The sequence below is a fragment of the Penicillium waksmanii genome, assembly GCF_028829765.1.
Source record: "Penicillium waksmanii strain IBT 27052 chromosome Unknown utg000009l:1.0-4314994.0:1.0-4318279.0, whole genome shotgun sequence".
Classification (NCBI taxonomy): domain Eukaryota; kingdom Fungi; phylum Ascomycota; class Eurotiomycetes; order Eurotiales; family Aspergillaceae; genus Penicillium; species Penicillium waksmanii.
In genome coordinates, this window is record NW_026643255.1 from 742,513 (window position 1) to 760,669 (window position 18,157).

Sequence of the window (18,157 nt, forward strand, 5' to 3'; positions counted from 1 at the left end):
ATCAGCGCACCGCGTCTGTATATCAAAGCTCTTCTTCTTTCCTCTGCGCGCGCTGACTGAGCCGATTTTTATATTTGATTCGTGGCTCGACGAAGGACCTCTCAAGTCCTAGGGCCTTTCTTTTGGTTTTTGATTGATTAAAAAAAAAAAAAAAAAAAAAAGAGGGTTTAATTACCAACTCGGTTCAAGGCAAAGAAACCAGTCTGCTCTTGGAGGGGGATCCAGCGCCAGCGCCATCTCCATCTCCATCTCCATCTCCAAACATCTAAACATCTCCATTCCAGCGTGTGATTCGCCATGGCCGACATTTTTCACCACGAGGGGGGGCTTGCTTCGACCGCGCCTCGACCGGTTCGTAAGAAGTTTGCCAAACCCCCCGTCAAAGTTGCATGTTTGCCTTGGTAATACAATCTCCTTTCGGTTATGCCCATTCTGACTACCCCGGGCTTTGCTAACACCCCTTTTTCTAGTCGCGCTTCTAGAACACGATGTGGTGGGCAGGAGCCATGCTGTTCTAATGTGAGTGAGTTTCCACTGTGGGATGTCCTTTCGGTTACTTCATATTCAAGTTGTCATGTTCTTTTTTATATACCCCCCCTCCCCCTCCTCTTCTTCGATGCTCTAGACTCCTTTGGGAATCGTTTGATGCTCGCTTGATTCCAAGGTTACTTACACTACTTGCGCGGGCCATTTACTAATCAAGTATGCTTTTTTAGTGTCTCGCCAAAGGCCGCAAATGCGGCTACTTGCCCAGCAAAAGAGGCGGCCCACGCAAAAAGAAGCAGAAGCTGTCGCCATCGCCCTCGCCGGACGACGAACTTGCACAAGATGATCCCTATGTGGATGTTTCCTCGGCGGACCTCGAAGAGTGTATGTTAATCCGTCCTACCTTCTGTGTCACAACCCACTGACGCTTCTGCAGCTCCGGGCATGTTTACACAAATCGATGTCCTCTCTCTGCCAGGCGCAGGGTTGCGTCATCTAGATTTCCCGCAAGTGGCCTCTATGTTCCAAGACTACTTCACGGGCGATGATAGCACATCTCATGTTCATATGGGCCCGATTCCATCCCCGTTGAGTACCACTCAGTGTCTGGTGAGAACCTACGGCAGTGAACCAGAAATGTATGCTTTCCTCAGCAGTCTTTTGACAACTAGTATCTAACCCCGATCGTCAGATTGAATGCCTATTATGATTTCATTCATTGCTACTTTCCCATTCTACCGCCGCGCGCATCGCCGCAATGTCAGGATCGCCCGTTGCAGTTCAACATATCTTCCTCCAATTCGTCACCAGAGCCACTTATGATGTATAAGCCTCGCTCGCCATTGAGCATGGCTATTTCTGCAATCCTTGCTCTTATCCCCCATCCTCGAGACCCAGAGTCGTCTTCGTCCGCGTCAGTCCTTCAACGCCGGACCTACGCGCATGCTTTCGCTCAACTCGCAAACTCAATCATCGAGGAGGAATGTGACCTTGAGCTTTCATCAACCGACCCAGGCCAAGCATTGTCCACCGCTCGTCCTTCTGTCGACCGCGAGAGGTTACATCCTCGGACCCCCGAAGATCTAGAAACTGTTCTTGCCCTACTTATTCTCTCGGTGTATGAGTATTCACAGCGAGGAAATATGTTAAAGATGAGGTACCGTGCTGGCCAAGCTTTAGCACTTGCTCTGGACAAGTCACTCCATTGCTGCGTAGAGGACAATGGTTTTTCTGAAGCCCGCCGGAGAGCATGGTGGATGACAGTTCGTTGCCCCTATCCCCCCCCCCCGGTTGGTCCGTCTGTGTCAAATCCTAACCCCGTCTTAGTACTACTGTGTCATCCAAGGGTCCATAGTTAGTACGACTGTAAGTTGATCTCATCGCTATCACCAGTCTATCAACAATATCTAACACAAGAACAGCCACCCACGATAGTCATCAATGATCCTCAATTCTCAACGCCATACCCTCGGTTTGCTGCTGATGCTGAAGTACGTTGTGACTTTCGTCACCGGTTATTTTATTGCACAAACATATTAACTAACTTGCATCTGTAGGGATGGTCCATCTTAATGCAAGCCCAGCAAGTGTTGGTATCGGCAACTTCATTCATTGCTGATCTCAACAAGTCTCTCTATTCCCAATCGGGCATGCACTACATGTACGAAAGGATGCAGCAGCTTGACTCATGGACCACATCTGTTCTCGCCCAGATGGACATGTTGCCCATGATCTCTCCAGAGTCAGACTTTGGCGACGGCCGTGAAACAGTTACCGCCCAAATTATTCGATCAATATCAAGAATCAAACTCTCCAGGTATGTATTGCAACCTCCGAGTATATTAACCCCTCCCCTAATTCATCCATTACAGTGCACAAATCAAGACCCACCGATTGCGAGCTTTCTCCGACATCCCCATTTTCATCAAACGACACTGCGATTTAACCGCCGCCGATCCAAGCAACCCACCACGCGAGGTGAAAAACTCACCATCGCACCAAGGAAATGGAAAGAACAGCATCGGCTGCTCCTGCAGCAACCTCGACCAATTCCAACGTGCCTCTTCGGCAGAATACATGACCCCATCTGACTCCTCCACATCGTCCGACATCCACCCCTCCATCCCACAGTACCCTCAATTCCCTTTCGCAACAGGCTTCCCATATAGCCCTCAACACTCCGCAAAAATATGCCTCCGGGCCGCTTTGACTATCTCTGGCATGTTCGAGGGTCTTCCATACCCACAACCTTTAACAGAGGCTCGTCAACAAGAGCACCAGTTGAATCGCCCACTTCCTCGCACAATGCCGTCTTTCGCCTGCTGTCTGATGCAAAGTAGCTACGCCATGTTTATGATATTCTACAAAGCTCGCGTATCGAAGCAAATATCGCCAGATTCAGAAAGTGAAATCGCGGCTGAATCAAACGATCAGCTTGTCAAGGAGCTACGGAATGGTCTTGAGCGGATCATCACGGCTGTATCAAATTACTCACATGCTTTTGAGGCGTTAGATGGAATGAGAGGTTAACCCCCCCCCCCCTCTTCAGTGCACAGTTAATAAAACAAGTGTCATGGCTAACCTTTTCTGAAGATGAAATTCAAGGTGCATATCAAACGGCGTTCCCTCACGCTTCCATTTAATTGTCAGAATACCTTCCATTCCTCTGTTGCATTTTCTGCGAAACACGTCTCCTCTCCTCACCCAGCGACATCGACTATTATCGACACCCTGCATAGCATAGCTTGCAACCCCCTCTTGTCCCAGAGGCTTCTTCGGGGCCTATGATTTTATGTATCTATCTCGGAATTTTCTAATAACACGACACTACAACCCAAGCCCTGGAGTGTATATATATCTAACACACAAACACGACAAGTATACGACCGGGAAAATTCTTCCTCTACATAGCATCTAGCATACAGAGCCAAATTTTCCAAGAATATATCGAGAAATTGGAAAGCAAAGATTTGTTTATTTCCTCTAGAATGTTTCGCTAAATTGCCCCAACGCTGAATATCGTACCAATCGAAAAGAAAAAGAAAACAAAGATAAAAAAAAAAAATCGTTAAGTGATAGTAGGTAGGATGCCCAAAGCTACCTACAGCTTCGACCTAATACCCTCAAGTCGGAACTTGACATCCTTCAAAACCTTACTGGTTGGTTTCCAGTCATCGAATTGGCGGAGAAGCTCCATTGTTTCGTCGTGTAATTGGCGTCGTACATGCTCCTCCTCGAGAAGACCCCGCATGGCGAATGGGAGGATGTACGGGTTTGCAGAAGCCAAGGGACTAGATCGTTTAATGTTCATTGTTGCATCTGGGACGCTGGATGTTTCGAGAGCAAATTGAATTGCCATGCTAAGATGGGAAATCATTTAGTTAGCGAAGAAGTCGACTTTTTAGAATTTCAAGAAAAATCTTACTAGTAGACGGCTTCATCGTCGTACAATCGAGAATGACCATCGCCGGTGTAAAGGCTGCCAGCAAGAGGGCCACTGAGTTCACGGATGAGACCATGGTCTGGAATGCCGAGGTTCCGGAGCTTGAGAGCGAAGCCGACAAGATGTGACAAACTAGATCAATATCGTTAGAATTATAAATACTCGCATGTCTAAGATATTGGACTCACAAGCTTGGGGCATGAACCCGGCCGTCTACAAAGACGGAACGGTAGATGTATGGATGAGCAATAGGGGAAAATAAGGAGGACTGTGAACTTCGGTTAGACAATGTTACTGGGGATACATGTGGATTTAACCATACCTCTAGAGAAACAAGCTGGTCATCTATACTTCCAACATAAGATATGCGGACGCCGAAATCAAGAGCACATTGCAGGGCGGCTTCGTAGTCCTTGGAGACTTTACTAGATGGGAGCTCAAATTCGAAAAGCTCACCAGCGGATCCACTGATCCATCGAGATCGATAGGAGGAGAATGGGCCCATATTAACACCGGCCATAGCACAGATGCCGACCCGACTGGCATCGAGGCAGCCAAAAGATATGAGTTTGGCAATAAGCATAATAGAAACCGGCACCCCTTGACTGTGACAGGCCACGAGGATGAAATCGGCTTTGCGGATTTCTTCCATCCAGTTCAAAAGAAGCTTCCACAATAAGTCCACTCGATCAGAAATGCGCCCCTCGCCTTCCAGGGAGATCTTTTCCACTTCGCAAGAGTAGCCATGGTCCGCCGTCCATTTGGTTATGGCCTCGGCCGCCATGTTGGAAAAGCGAATGGATGTTCCAGTGGGTTGACCGAGTACACTTCGAATCACCGGGGCAGGGAAATAGCCATGGACACCAATGGCTAGAGCACGTTTGATGCGAGGGGGGTTCCTTGACACGAGCAACATGTCTGTGCTCTGGCCCTTTGCTGTAATGCAAGATTCGTCCTAGACTCTGCAAGAGGGAAGGGGACTCTTCTAACGTATATGTTTCTTCAAAACGCGGAAGAACCTGGTTTGGCAGGATTTTCTGCAATTGTTTCGAAGCAGAAGTATCTGCTGGTTGGGGCTCGGTGGGTGCTGTGGTATTTGCAGATGTGGTTTCAACGATAGGCACGGCACCATCTTTCACTTGTCCATCCTTGGCCAGTTTCACTTTCAGGCTTCCCTTTTTAGTGATATTGACATGAGTTTCTGGGCTTGGTTCGAGAGATGTCGGTCGTGGCGATGAATTCTGGTCCAGTGTTGCTTCAACAGCCTCGACCTCTTGCGGCTTTGACGGTGCTACCCCTTTAGAGGGTTCTTTGGACCAGAACGACCATCCCGATGGTTTCGTGGCTCCAGCAGGCGGCTGTGGCTGTTCATTTGCCTCAGCTGGGTCTTCCGGGGGTTCCTTGGGCGCCATATCAACGTCTTCGTTCGCTGGATTTGCGGGGTGCGCGTCGGTTTGTTGAGCTAGTTCTGCTGTTGGCGGCTCCGCTGACCTAGTTGAGGGCGCCGATCCGTACCACATCTGCAGCCAAGACCTTTTATGAGCGTTTGGACTGGCCTGTGGTGTATTGATCGACTGGTCTGGTGCGTGCTCCGGCTCCGGCTCCTGTTGTTCCCCCGATTCGTTCGTATCTTGCGTAGCCGGGTCCGGACCAGCTTTATCGGGCTGTTCTTGCGTTGTATCTGCGGGTTCGGGCCCCCCTAGCTGTGCCTCTTTCAGTCGGAATAGGTCTATATATCCACGATAACCATCCGTTAGGCTGCTCGGTGGAGGTGGTCTCTTCGGCGTGCGACACGGGAGGCTCAGTTTGAGTGGTAATATCGTGCTGTTGGTCGGATGTCGCTTTCTCTATCGGTTTCCCAGATCCTTCACCGGGCGCTTCTTTATTTGGTGTAGATGCCCCGGAGGGTGTAGATGTATCGATGTTATCCAAGGCAGTTGTAGATGCTGTACCGTCAGACGCAATGTTTAGTCGGGTTGTAGTCACATCAGCAGGTAAAGATCTGGTCGAGTTTCCCGCCTTTTTGGTCAGATGGAAAGAAGGATGTCGAGCGTGTCTGGGGTTTTCGAGAAGGGAGGTTGTGGATTCTACGATGCCGGACGCTACGTTCTGCGCGACTGATATGCTCTCACGGGCAACCTCGGTAACTGGAGCTGCCTTGGAGGTTCGTGAGACGGTCGACCAGGACCCTGGATACCAACTCTAAGTAGAAAATCCCCGTTAGCTATGAAACTAGAAGAGGTCGTGATTTTGAGGTCCTAAGCATACCGCACGTCCTGAGGCCTGAGAGTCTGAACGGTCTCGGACAGCATTTTTCGGTGCCGCGGGGGACGGTGAGTCCGCGCCGGAGGGGCTGGGCTTCACTCTCTTGCGCGATCCCTTTGGCGTCATGGAAGCGGGTGCAGTGACATCGAGGCAGTGATCTTTGGAACCAAAGAGAACGGAAGAACTCTCAAAAGGCAAGGCTAAGCAAGAGCTACAAAGGCGCCACCGAGACTGGGGTTCGATGTCTGATATCACGTCACATGGCGGCCTGGTTCCTGGGGTGGTGGCCTCAGGCATAAAGGCGGTGAACCACGGTCGACTTTTTTTTTTCCTGCGGCGCCGCCGGTCTGGATGGTATACACTCCGTCGCCTTTTTTTTCTCTGTACATTTACGGCAGACTGGTCTTGTGTAAGACCGCCTGTACCTCGAAATGGCGATCCAGAAGAAGGTATGCGCCCTTTCTCCCTGACTTATCTAGTGAGCATCTGTACTGACTGCTTCAAGCACGGAAAAGGTCGTTTGGATAAATGGTATCGGCTGGCCAAGGAGAAGGGATACCGATCGCGTGCTGCTTTCAAGCTTGTTCAATTGAACAAGAAGTATGGATTCTTGGAGAAGAGCAAGGTCCTAATCGATTTGTGTGCTGCGCCTGGTGTAAGTTCCCAGATCAAGAATCTCCTCCGTCTCATCCTTGGGGATCCAATTCTAACAAGACCTCCAGGGTTGGTGTCAAGTGGCGGCAGAATGCATGCCTAACCAGAGCATCATCATCGGTGTCGATCTCGCCCCGATCAAGCCCATTCCTCGAGTCATTACCTTCCAAAGCGATATCACAACGGACAAGTGCCGCGCTACCATCCGGTCTCATGTGAAACATTGGAAAGCGGACACTGTCATTCACGATGGTGCGCCCAATGTCGGTTCCGCTTGGGTTCAAGATGCCTTCTCTCAGGCGGAGTTGGTCTTGGAGTCGATGAAGCTAGCCGCGGAGTTTTTGGCTGAGGGCGGAACTTTTGTCACCAAGGTCTTCCGTTCCAAGGACTACAACCCTTTGCTGTGGGTGTTCAAGCAGCTCTTCGCATCGGTTGAGGCTACGAAGCCTCCTTCTTCTCGTAATGTGTCTGCCGAAATTTTCGTCGTTTGCCGTGGCTATAAGGCCCCTAAGCGCCTCGATCCCAAGTTCCTTGATCCCAAATATGTTTTCGCCGAACTCTCCGCTCCAACTCCTAACCACGAAGCCAAGGTCTTCAACCCCGAAGTGAAGAAGCGTAAGCGTGATGGTTACGAAGAAGGAGACTACACCCAGTTCAAGGAAATCCCGGCGACCGAGTTCATCAACACTACAGACCCTATCGCCATCCTTGGTTCTTACAACAAACTCAGCTTCCAGCAACCAATGGGCGGAGATCTCGCTATGCAGACTTTGAACAGATTGGAGGAGACTACAGAAGAAATCCAAACCTGCTGTGAGGATCTTAAGGTTCTTGGAAAGAAAGAATTCCGAAACCTGCTTCGATGGCGCATTAAGGTCCGTGAGAAGTTTGGCCTTGCGTTAAAGAAAAAGTCGCAAGAGGACGAAGCCGAGGAAGTCGCGGAAGTCGCCCCGATGGATGAAGAATTGGCGATCCAGGAGGACCTTCAACGCATGCGCGAGAATGAAACCACTCGGGAGAAGAAGGAGAGGCGTAGGGAGAATTCCAAGAAACGAAAGGATATCCTGCGCTTGCAAATGCACATGACTACGCCGATGGATATTGGTATGGATCAAGTTGGTCTCGGAGGCCCAGACAGCACTTTCTCCTTGAAAAGAGTGGATCGAGCAGGTGCTCGCGATGCTGTCGTCAATGCCCGTGACCTTCCCGCTGAAAGCGAAAGTGAGGAGGAGGAAGATGAAGAGGACGAAGAGAGCGATGACGATGGCGACCGTCTCGAGAGAGAGCTTGATTCCATGTACGACCATTACCAAGATCGCATGGAAGACAGAGACACGAAGCTTCGTGCGAAGAAGGCACGAAAGCCCTACGAGACTGATGAGTGGGATGGTTTCTCAGAGGACAACAAAAGCGACGATGAGGACGAGAATGAAAACTTGGAGTCGGCTGCCGCTGTGAACGATGCCCCTCAAGCTGGAAACCTATCAAATAACGCCTCCATGTTCTTCGACCAAGACATCTTCCAGGGTATGGACGGGGAGGAGGAAGAAGAGGAGGACGAGGAGGACGAGGAGGAAGAAGAAGATGATGATGATGATGATGACGAGGAAGAAGACGACAACGAGGAAGATGATGTCGAGGAAATGGACGTCGAAGTGCAAGAGAAGCCATCCAAGAAGAAGGACAAGAAGGACAAGAAGCCTCCCAAGAAGGATGAGGAGGAATGGGTTGACTCAGATGAGGAGCCTGTGGAATTCGAGGAGCCTCGGAAACCCAACGGTCAACTTGGTGAGTTCTTACGCTAAACACTTCACGCGCATGCCTTTCTAACTTTGGATCTACAGACATCGATATTATTACAGCCGAGGCTATGGCTTTGGCCCAGTCAATGGCGACTGGTGAGAAGAAGTCATCTGATCTTATTGACGATGGTTTCAACCGTTTTTCGTTCCGTGACGTCGACGGTCTGCCTGATTGGTTCATGGACGACGAGGGCCAACACAGCAAGCCCAATCGGCCCATCACCGCTGCCGCTTCCGCTGCCATCAAGGAGAAGCTGCGCGCCATCAATGCCCGTCCCATCAAGAAGGTGATGGAAGCCAAGGGTCGCAAGAAGTTCAAGGCGGCGCAAAAGCTCGAGAAACTGCGCAAGAAGTCCGCTCTCCTGGCAGAGGACGAAGCGCTCAGCGAGCGAGACAAGTCGCAAGCCATCACCAGGATGATGAACCGGGCTACAAAGAAGAAGCCCAAGCAGCAGGTCAAGTTGGTTGTGGCCAAGGGTACCAACCGTGGTATCTCCGGTCGTCCCAAGGGAGTCAAGGGCAAGTACAAGATTGTGGATGCGCGTATGAAGAAGGACATTCGTGCGGAAAAGAGACTGGCAAAGAAGAAGAAGAACAAGTCCTAGATGTATCTTTAGTACATAGTCGACGGAATGTCATCGTGATACCCTGTGTATTGACCCCGGGTTTTTATACTAGTAGTAGGAGTGAGGTAGTGTAGTAACTAGTACCACGGAGTCACGGCAGGTACCGACCAAGTGGCACGCGGGCTTGGCAAGTGGCGCTTATCGATCGCGCTTTCCTTGCGCCCCATTTTGACCCTCTTTCCTCTTTCCTCTTTGCTCCGACTCTCTTGGGCTTCTCCGATCGTCCTCTCTCCTAACTCCGAACATATACACGCCCTCATGTTTTTGCGCATATATTAGTTCTTTTATTGGTTACTTTTCTTGTTCATACAGTACATTTTCACGCACATTCCACCCCCATGGGGTTCTTTGATCACCTCCAGAAAGGAGGGGCCTTCTCTCTGCAGCCGCAGAAGAACCAGATCCGCAAAGTTGTTCAGACACGACCAGCCCCCGCGAAATCGGCTCCCAACACCCCGAACTCTCGGTCTCCTCGAGTCCAATCCTCGTCGGAGCGGTCCCGAAAGACACATGCGGCCCGATCTGTCTCGAGTGACCCCGATGTCCGCCCCTCCAAACGACTGAATACCCCAACGCGCGTGCGGAAGCGTCCAACCCCCGAGCAACGACTTTCCAGTGACGACGACGCCAGCGATAGTGACGCCTCATTTGAAGTACGGAAGCGTGCGAGGACCAGCGCCAGTGCGGAGCCTGATCCGGAGCGTCGCGTGCGCTCGGTGAAGGCATTCTCGGATGAGGGAACTCGGCCGTTCAAAATGGTGCATGCCACCGATATCACATCGACAGAGAAGCCACGATCATTCAAGCCGGCATTTGGTGCTGAAAAGGCCAAGGAAATTCTTCTGCAGTACCCAAGTGCATCGCAAAAAGAGAGGCATGGACACCCGTCGTACCATTTGTCCTGAAGCGTGCTAACAAGTTCTTTTTTTCTTCTCTGTGCAGATTCGACTGTGTCGTTCCTCGAGACAGCGGTGATTTCCGGCCCATCGACGACATTGTACAGGTCATCGAAACCGTTTCCGATAACTATATTCCGAGCGAAGAGGCGGACGAGTTCAATGACGAGACAACCGGGATTCGACGAAGGCTGCGCCGAGCGTTGGCAGTCGCCTCAGAGACTCAGTTCCGAGACGCGGTGGACGATTACAACAAGGCTATTGAGCGGTTGAGGACTGGTGGCAGTATTGCGAAGCAGCTGGATGCGACGCAGCGGATAGGTCTACCCTGGGTAGAACGCATCCTCACCCAAACGTATGCGCGCACGGTATCCCCTCGAGTCGAATCTCTCCGGCAATATGAGAATGGGACGGACAACGTCTACGGCGAACTTCTTCCCCGATTCATCAGCAACATCTTCAAGGAAACGAAACTCAAGTCCGGCCAAGTATTTGTCGACCTCGGGTCTGGCGTCGGAAATGTGGTTCTCCAGGCTGCCCTTGAAATCGGTTGTGAGAGCTGGGGCTGCGAGATGATGAACAACGCATGCGATCTCGCAGAGCTCCAGCAGTCTGAGTTCAAGGCCCGCTGCCGGCTCTGGGGTATCGCACCTGGCAAGACCCATCTTGTTCGGGGTGATTTCTTGGAACAAGAGAGCATCGTTAGCGTTCTCAAGCGAGCTGATGTGGTTTTGATCAACAATCAAGCGTTCACGCCACAGCTCAACAACGAACTCATCAATCATTTCTTGGATATGAAGGAAGGCTGTCGTATTGTTTCCCTCAAGTCATTCGTCCCAGCTGGCCATAAGATCCAGTCACGCAATCTCAACTCCCCCATCAACCTTCTTAAGGTCCAGCAAAAGAACTACTGGTCTAATAGCGTCAGCTGGACCGACGTTGGTGGCACATATTTCATTGCAACAAAGGATAGTTCACGCTTGAAGTCCTTCATGGACAGCACTCTATGAGGAACTGGAGCTGTGAACCAGAGTTTGGTATTTCAACACCATCGGACAGACTTGGTCTTTGGACACTGATCCATTCCTGTACATTAACATTTTCTCCTTTTTTTTTTTGTGTGGACATATCCATGGATTATTGTATGATACCAATTCAACCTGTACAAAATAAGATTCCATCTAATCTAGCCTCTGGATCTAAAGGCGCATTTCTCTCTAAGCGGACATGCCTTTTCCATTTGATCATGTTAAGCAGGTGCAAAGGATTTGTTCTATTCTGCTTGTGAGCATCATGAAAACTTAGAGGCGTCATTCATAGCATCGGCTTCCTGGCCCATCCTCGCCATCCAACGATCAACAAGCTCCCTGTTCTCGCGTTCAAGCCTGGCAGCCTTTTGCTCGGCCATGTTCATCTGAAGATTCAACGCTGCTATTTCATCTTGGAAGTCCTGAGTGAGGCGGATGTCTCTGTTAGTTGGATTCTTGGTATAAAGACTCATCCTTTCTACCAAGCGATCTAGGAAGAAGGGGTATAGGGGATAATACATACGTCAAGCAATTTGGCCTTTCCTCTCAACTCTTCATCGACATCTTTCAGACGTTTCTGCTGTTGCGCCACTTCGCCTTCCAGCGAGTTTATTCGTCGGCCGTCTTGGCTGATCTTCTTTCGGAGTTTTTCCGCCTCGTTAGTAGTCTGGTCCAGGCGATCTCGTAGTTCAGCGCGAGAACGCTGTGCTTCAGCTAATTCTGTGCGAGTAGTGTTCAGAAGGTCTGTTATTGACGGTCCCGCTTCTGTCTGATGTTTTTTGGCGGCCGTGGATTGAGAATGGGCAACTTTCTGGGTTTCATTGCTAGCTGCGAGCCTTCTCTCGCCTGATAAGTTCCCACTTAGTTCTATGGCAGGAGGAGCTTTGGCCGAGCTATCTGCGAGTCGGGTATCTATTGTGGTTGGAGTATATGTCAGTTATAAACCTGGGAGCTTCAGTGGAACTGTGAAGGCACACACAAGCATCGTAAATGGTGAGATTGGCCTTTTCTCGATGATCTCGCACTGCCAGTGCAGCCAGGTACTCCTCTCTCCAATGGGCCATCAGCCTTCCCGATGTGAGGAATGTGTCGGAGATGCGATGATGTCGGTCGCGGCGCTATCTTGTTATCACCTGCCCACCGCCCCCCCCTCGACCGCCCGGCCCATGTGCATCATCGAATCCCGCTGCGACCCAACTCCAACTCCCGAGCACTATCTTCCCTCTCTCGTCTTCAACTCTTTCTAGGCTCTGCGACGAGCTTACTAGTACCTTTTTGTCCTCTACACCTCTGGTCGTCGATTCTCTTCTCCCTCAAACCTCCCAGGCAGACCGATACCATGGCGTCACGGAAGAAGGTTCTCCTCAAGGTACGCTCTCCGCCTCCGCACCAGCTCCGAAAGACCACTCCAAGTCAAGTACTAACATAAGTGACCTTGCTTATAGGTTATTATCCTTGGTGACAGTGGTGTTGGTAAAACCAGTCTGATGAACCAATATGTGTGTCCTCTTTCAACCCCCCAATTCAGCTCTGTCATTGCCGCCGAGCCCCCCCAGTCTGCCTCATTCCTTCAGCGTCGCTAATATATCACTTTTTGCTCTGTGACATAGGTCAACAAGAAGTTCAGCGGAAGTTACAAGGCAACCATCGGAGCCGATTTCCTCACCAAGGAGGTTCTCGTTGATGACCGACTGGTCACCATGCAGGTAAATCCCGCCCCCCGACAGCTTGCAGAGATCGCCATGTGGGTCGGAAGCGCTAACTGATTGTAAATAGATCTGGGATACCGCTGGCCAAGAACGTTTCCAATCATTGGGTGTCGCCTTCTACCGTGGAGCCGACTGCTGCGTTTTGGTCTACGACGTGAACAACTCAAAGAGTTTTGAAGCCCTGGACAGCTGGCGGGATGAATTTTTGATTCAGGCAAGCCCGCGTGACCCCGAGAGCTTCCCATTTGTAAGTGCTGCCCATCTCTTATTTCTGCCCGGCGGTAGATCTTGAGTCGCTTTTTGAAATTTGTATAAAATGGCCATCATGCTAATTGTCTGTCCAGGTCGTTATTGGTAACAAGATTGACGTGGAAGAGAACAAGCGCATGATCTCTTCGAAACGAGCCATGACCTTTTGCCAGTCAAAGGGCAACATTCCCTACTTTGAGACCAGTGCCAAGGAGGCAGTCAACGTTGAGCAGGCATTCGAAGGTGAGTCAATATTTTTGCCAATCACTATTGCATCGTGACTGTTTGCTAATGCCCCTTTCTAGTGATCGCCCGGAGCGCACTCGCACAGGAAGAGGCAGAGGAGTTCAGTGGAGAGTTCAGTGACCCGATCAACATCCATCTGGACAATGAGCGCGATGGCTGTGCCTGTTGATACCCTTGCCTGCTTCTCCTGACGTTTTAAGCGACTGTTCTCATTTCCTATACTCATTTCTTTTCTCTTCGTCACATACCAATGCTGGTGGTTCTCATCTTCCCTGGTGGGGTTTTGTAGAGATGGTCATTGATTTGCTTGTTTGAATTGTTTCTCTGTCTGTAGATGTTTTTTTTGGCTTGGGCTATGAATTTTGCAACTGAGCTATAGGCAGAATTGACTAGTCCTTGGTCTCCTTAATGAATGAATCATGCATGTTATCTTTGAGCTTATTGCAAGACCATTTCCAATATTGCTTTCAAAGTCCGCGATACTCTATATCTACTCATTACCCTAGGTACTGTCGTAGGTATCTCCATTTCAGGTGTGGTCAGATATTATACACCAATTTAATGGCATGAACCGAAGTTCACTCCATTATCCTTTCACTAGGTACTCCGTACCTAGAAATCATAGTAAATACGAAACAACTATGAAACCAGGGTCCTGGTGGTTGAACGGCATCCGGTGGAGTCCGATGTATTCAATACTCCGCATGAAACCTTAGGCCGCAGGGGAGTTTCTTATCGCTGCCAGTGCCGATCCTCCCACAACCACTACATTTGAATGCGCGACCTTCCACCGTCCTGCCGGACAGGATTCCCCTCGATCGCCCTGGGCATATATCCACGGGTATCCGGCTCAAATACTATCGCGTGATCGATCTCCCGCATACATATGATCTGCATTCCTTGTCACACTTGGCGAAGCTGGAAGTCCCCCCACGATTTGATCACACGCCGAACCCGCCCACAACTTCTCGACACCCTTTTTTTCCCACCACCGAATACTCTGCTCCCAGATCAGCACAGAGTGACAAGATGACATCCTCCCGCGACTCTCGAGAGCCGCAGATGGCCGGGTTTGCCAGGCATACTGTGGGAATGGGCCTGCTCTTGGTGGTGGTGGTACTCTGGACGGCCTCGAATTTCCTCGGTAGTGTACGTTTGCAAGTTCCCCGTGTACAGGACGAAAGCAATGAGACCAAACCCTGCTGTACGACTGTTGCTTACACATTTCTGTTCGTCAGACAATCTTCGCCGACAATACATACCCAAAGCCTTTCTTCGTCACCTACGTTAACACGTCGCTGTTCATATTGCCACTATTTACCATTCTGCTCGGTCGAACATGGACGCTATGGCGCTCCAAGAGATTGTCGCAAGTCACCTCTTTCCGGAGTTTGCTGCGCCATTTAGACTCCGAGGATCCCAAGTCCGACGAGCAAAGTATCCTGCGTGGGGGATCATTCGACAATGAATCGCGCGCCCATGATGTCGAAAACCCGGTGTATGCAAGCGCGACGAACGGTGACCAGAGTTCGAAGCTGGGGCTGCGAGCAACAGCAAAACTCAGTCTTGAATTCTGTCTTCTATGGGTAAGCAAAACGTGGATATTTAGATATAAAACAATTCGCTGACTGATCATAGTTTATCGTATGTCGTAACTTCTCATGGAGAGGCTTTGAACTGAAAACGGACCCTTCTAACTTGCTCTTTATTTAGGCAAACTACTTTGCTATGGCATGTCTCCAGTTCACAACAGTGGGTAGCGCGACTATCTTAACCTCGACTAGTGGTAAGTCAAGCAGCCAATATATTCCTAGCCAAAAACCGAAAACTTATGCCGATAACCCTAGGTGTTTGGACCTTGATCTTCGGAGCCGTGATTGGAGTTGAGAAATTCACGCCCCGCAAGCTCCTCGGCGTTGTCGCATCCCTCATCGGCATCATTCTAATTTCCCGCGTGGACCTGTCCAAGCAGGACACCGACACGACCCCGGCTGCTATCAGTGGCCGGGATGGATCGTTCCCGCATAAGACTTCCGGGGAAATTGCCCTAGGCGATGCAATGGCGGCATTCAGCTCCATCATGTACGGAGTCTATACGATCGTAATGAAGAAGCAAGTAGGCGACGAGTCACGCGTGAACATGCAGCTCTTCTTTGGGCTGGTGGGTCTATTCAATCTCGTGCTTTTGTGGCCTGGATTCTTCATTCTCCATTGGATGGGAATTGAAACGTTCGAACTGCCTAGCACAGACCGGGTGTGGACGATTATTCTAGTATGTCCAGCCTTTTCTCTTTTTCTATTGCTGCACTACCCCGGCAGTTACAGGTGGAGATATTTCATTGCTGACTGTTTTATGAATTAGGTCAACTCATTATCCTCTTTCATCTCTGACATTGCGTGGGCATACGCTATGCTCCTGACCACTCCTCTTGTTGTGACGGTCGGTCTAAGTTTAACGATCCCGCTGTCCCTGGTCGGTCAAATCTTTCTACAGGAACAGTATGCTTCCCCATTATATTGGTTTGGCGCAGCTATTGTATTCTTGTCATTTTTGGTCGTCAACCACGAGAGTAAGGTCGAAGAAGAGGGCCCTGGCCCTGTTCGACATAGAGTTTCCTCTGGCGAATATGAGAGCATTCCTCGCGATGAAGTCCGTTAGCATGGATTATGGAGTTCCCTTTGTCAACCGACTTGTTTTTCTTTTTGCATCTTTAGCCTACAACTACATCTCTATTGAATTTATCTATACCCTGTCGTCCCTGGGGCGCCTAGTAGACTACAGCCATGATCGGTTAATTCAGAAACCCAGATTATTTAGTTCAGTAGATTATTCAAAGAAGCTCTTACGGATCATCTAGCATGGGTTTTGCTTTGATAATAATTCTATCAAGTAATACGGCCCCTGCAGTGAGGCAATTCTCAAACTCGAGGTCTGCGGTCTTTGGCTGTTCATCCGCTCTACAAGGTGGTCAGCGCCTTGGCGTTGTGAGTGAAGAAACACTAGTTATCCCAAGCTCACCTTTGGAGTTCATATCTTGGCGATTTATCAGTGGTCTTTTTGAAACCCCTGTAAAAAAGACTTGGCAATTCTTCGAGGGTAGATATTGTGATCTTAAAGTACCTGTATGGTGGGCCCCTTCTCGATTATATGGTCTTCGATGTGACAACCTGATAAATTTAATTTTGAAGCTCCGCATATTCAAAGATCGGAGATACCTACTCAAAGGCCAGTAAATGAATGGAATCTCCCTGTGATTGACTGTATGAAACGATAAAACAGGACACATACTCGGACTCTCGGATAGCTGAAAACTACTAGTCTCTCTTTCATTCGAGAGCTCTTTGTAACGTACAGCCAAACTAGTCCAATATAGTATTGAAAATTTAGATTAAAATAACGAAGCTAATAGATAAACATCGCTTCAACCTACCTCCAAATAATTTTAAAATCATCAACACAACTGACTCTTATACTACCTTCCACCAATCGGATACTTTTCACCATGGCTCAAAACCAGGAACGAAATGTGGACAGGTATGCCCCAAAGCCGCAGGACCCGGCTACACGGGCACGCCACATATCCGAAGCAAAGATCCATCTTGATAGAATCTACTTCTCGGATACATTTGTCGAGCTCTTGCGAGAGGGCCTCGAGGATGGAACCGGACTGGCTCGGTACATAGTCGAACACCAGCGTCTCTGCTTTAATGACGAGAAATGGCGCAGTCTCTTCCAGAGCGCTTTGCGTAGAAAGTTTGAATTACAGGAGCCGGAAGAAGGAATGTTTGAGAGCCCCGCAGCTGATAAAGAGGCCTTCAATAGTGTTCTCCAGAAGGTCTGGGAAGATTACTTCCCAAAGGAAGCGCGTGATAATCTGGAGAGCCGCAAACCCGACTCGGAGGTTTTCGGCAGTGTTTTGCTCGCGGGTTGGCCAAAGGTTCCTGCAGCATCTGTGACGCAGCTGGTCTTGGATGGACCTCTAATTGAGACGTTCCTGGACATGCTTAGGAAGAAAAAAGCGCAAACAGAGCTCGTATACAGTGTATATGAGCCAAAGTTTACCAAGACTATCCGGGAGCTCATTGACGATCCCTTGTTCGCGAAACGAACTGACGATCTCAGTCCCGAGGATATTGCTAAATTGGTGCGCCGTAACGCTTTTCGTACCATCCAAGACTGTCACTTCAACTTCGCCGAATACGATGTGGGAGGACCTGCTTTTTATGCCGTGAAATTTGAGATTGGCGAGGAGTGGAGGCGTATGATTTCCTTCCAGGGTCGACTTGGGACTCTTTTGTCAGACGTTATGATGGACAGCACCCTGTGGTGTATGAATGATGAGGAGCGCCGAGCGTTGAACGCTAGACTTTGGTGCAAAGCGTTTGAGAACGCTACTTTCCGCGCACAGCGAGAGGCAACTAAGCAGAAGTCAATCGAGTAGGAATCAGTTGAGCACCAGTGAATCCAGATCATCCAGTTTGATATAAGGCCATACTAGTATATATCCTATAGAGACTATATATAAGCCTTATTGACCTCTAGAGTCTAGTATCAAGAATAGAATTTTAATTCCATCAGGTTATATAGAAAGTTATCTAGTTTTAATCAATAAACATTCGAAGCAGAAAAGCTCTAAAGTAGATAGATATAGAAAACTTTCCTCTGAATCTTTCACTTTCCACATCCTCAATATTAATTTGATGAAAGTAAAGGTAAATATAGATAGGCTTGCGCGATAGGCACTGCAAGAAAA

At 49.5% G+C, this 18,157-nt stretch overlaps 8 protein-coding genes across 8 annotated transcripts; 6 read left to right on the plus strand and 2 right to left on the minus strand.

Annotated features, from left to right (window-relative positions):
* Positions 1-297: 297 nt before the first annotated feature.
* Positions 298-3,128, plus strand: N7481_010634 (uncharacterized protein; the record flags this gene model as incomplete). Its single annotated transcript, XM_057269853.1, has 10 exons — positions 298-401; positions 471-519; positions 717-870; positions 923-1,124; positions 1,178-1,748; positions 1,813-1,851; positions 1,908-1,976; positions 2,043-2,302; positions 2,358-3,010; positions 3,055-3,128. The coding sequence occupies 10 exons, from the start codon at positions 298-300 to the stop codon at positions 3,126-3,128; spliced, it is 2,175 nt and encodes a 724-aa protein (XP_057117027.1).
* A 458-nt stretch (positions 3,129-3,586) lies between these two features.
* On the minus strand, positions 3,587-6,319 carry N7481_010635 (uncharacterized protein; the record flags this gene model as incomplete). The annotated part of the gene is given in 7 exon segments (XM_057269854.1): positions 3,587-3,845; positions 3,911-4,060; positions 4,117-4,196; positions 4,251-4,883; positions 4,948-5,706; positions 5,723-6,130; positions 6,197-6,319. The coding sequence occupies 7 exon segments, from the start codon at positions 6,317-6,319 to the stop codon at positions 3,587-3,589; spliced, it is 2,412 nt and encodes an 803-aa protein (XP_057117028.1).
* Positions 6,320-6,624: 305 nt separating this feature from the next.
* On the plus strand, positions 6,625-9,254 carry spb1 (rRNA methyltransferase spb1; the record flags this gene model as incomplete). Its single annotated transcript, XM_057269855.1, has 4 exons — positions 6,625-6,642; positions 6,699-6,848; positions 6,916-8,635; positions 8,692-9,254. The coding sequence occupies 4 exons, from the start codon at positions 6,625-6,627 to the stop codon at positions 9,252-9,254; spliced, it is 2,451 nt and encodes an 816-aa protein (XP_057117029.1).
* Positions 9,255-9,613: 359 nt separating this feature from the next.
* Positions 9,614-11,181, plus strand: dot1 (histone methyltransferase DOT1; the record flags this gene model as incomplete). The annotated part of the gene is made up of 2 exons (XM_057269856.1): positions 9,614-10,164; positions 10,218-11,181. 2 exons carry the CDS (start codon positions 9,614-9,616, stop codon positions 11,179-11,181), a joined length of 1,515 nt encoding a protein of 504 aa, XP_057117030.1.
* A 281-nt stretch (positions 11,182-11,462) lies between these two features.
* N7481_010638 (ATG16 family protein) lies at positions 11,463-12,263 on the minus strand (the record flags this gene model as incomplete). The annotated part of the gene is made up of 3 exons (XM_057269857.1): positions 11,463-11,621; positions 11,723-12,111; positions 12,179-12,263. The coding sequence occupies 3 exons, from the start codon at positions 12,261-12,263 to the stop codon at positions 11,463-11,465; spliced, it is 633 nt and encodes a 210-aa protein (XP_057117031.1).
* A 275-nt stretch (positions 12,264-12,538) lies between these two features.
* Positions 12,539-13,572, plus strand: rab7 (Rab family GTPase YPT7; the record flags this gene model as incomplete). The annotated part of the gene is made up of 6 exons (XM_057269858.1): positions 12,539-12,568; positions 12,645-12,698; positions 12,810-12,905; positions 12,976-13,155; positions 13,253-13,400; positions 13,463-13,572. 6 exons carry the CDS (start codon positions 12,539-12,541, stop codon positions 13,570-13,572), a joined length of 618 nt encoding a protein of 205 aa, XP_057117032.1.
* Positions 13,573-14,432: 860 nt separating this feature from the next.
* N7481_010640 (DMT family transporter) lies at positions 14,433-16,062 on the plus strand (the record flags this gene model as incomplete). The annotated part of the gene is made up of 6 exons (XM_057269859.1): positions 14,433-14,552; positions 14,642-14,989; positions 15,042-15,047; positions 15,117-15,189; positions 15,251-15,675; positions 15,766-16,062. The coding sequence occupies 6 exons, from the start codon at positions 14,433-14,435 to the stop codon at positions 16,060-16,062; spliced, it is 1,269 nt and encodes a 422-aa protein (XP_057117033.1).
* Positions 16,063-16,906: 844 nt separating this feature from the next.
* N7481_010641 (uncharacterized protein) lies at positions 16,907-17,845 on the plus strand (the record flags this gene model as incomplete). The annotated part of the gene is made up of 1 exon (XM_057269860.1): positions 16,907-17,845. One exon carries the CDS (start codon positions 16,907-16,909, stop codon positions 17,843-17,845), a length of 939 nt encoding a protein of 312 aa, XP_057117034.1.
* Positions 17,846-18,157: the final 312 nt, after the last annotated feature.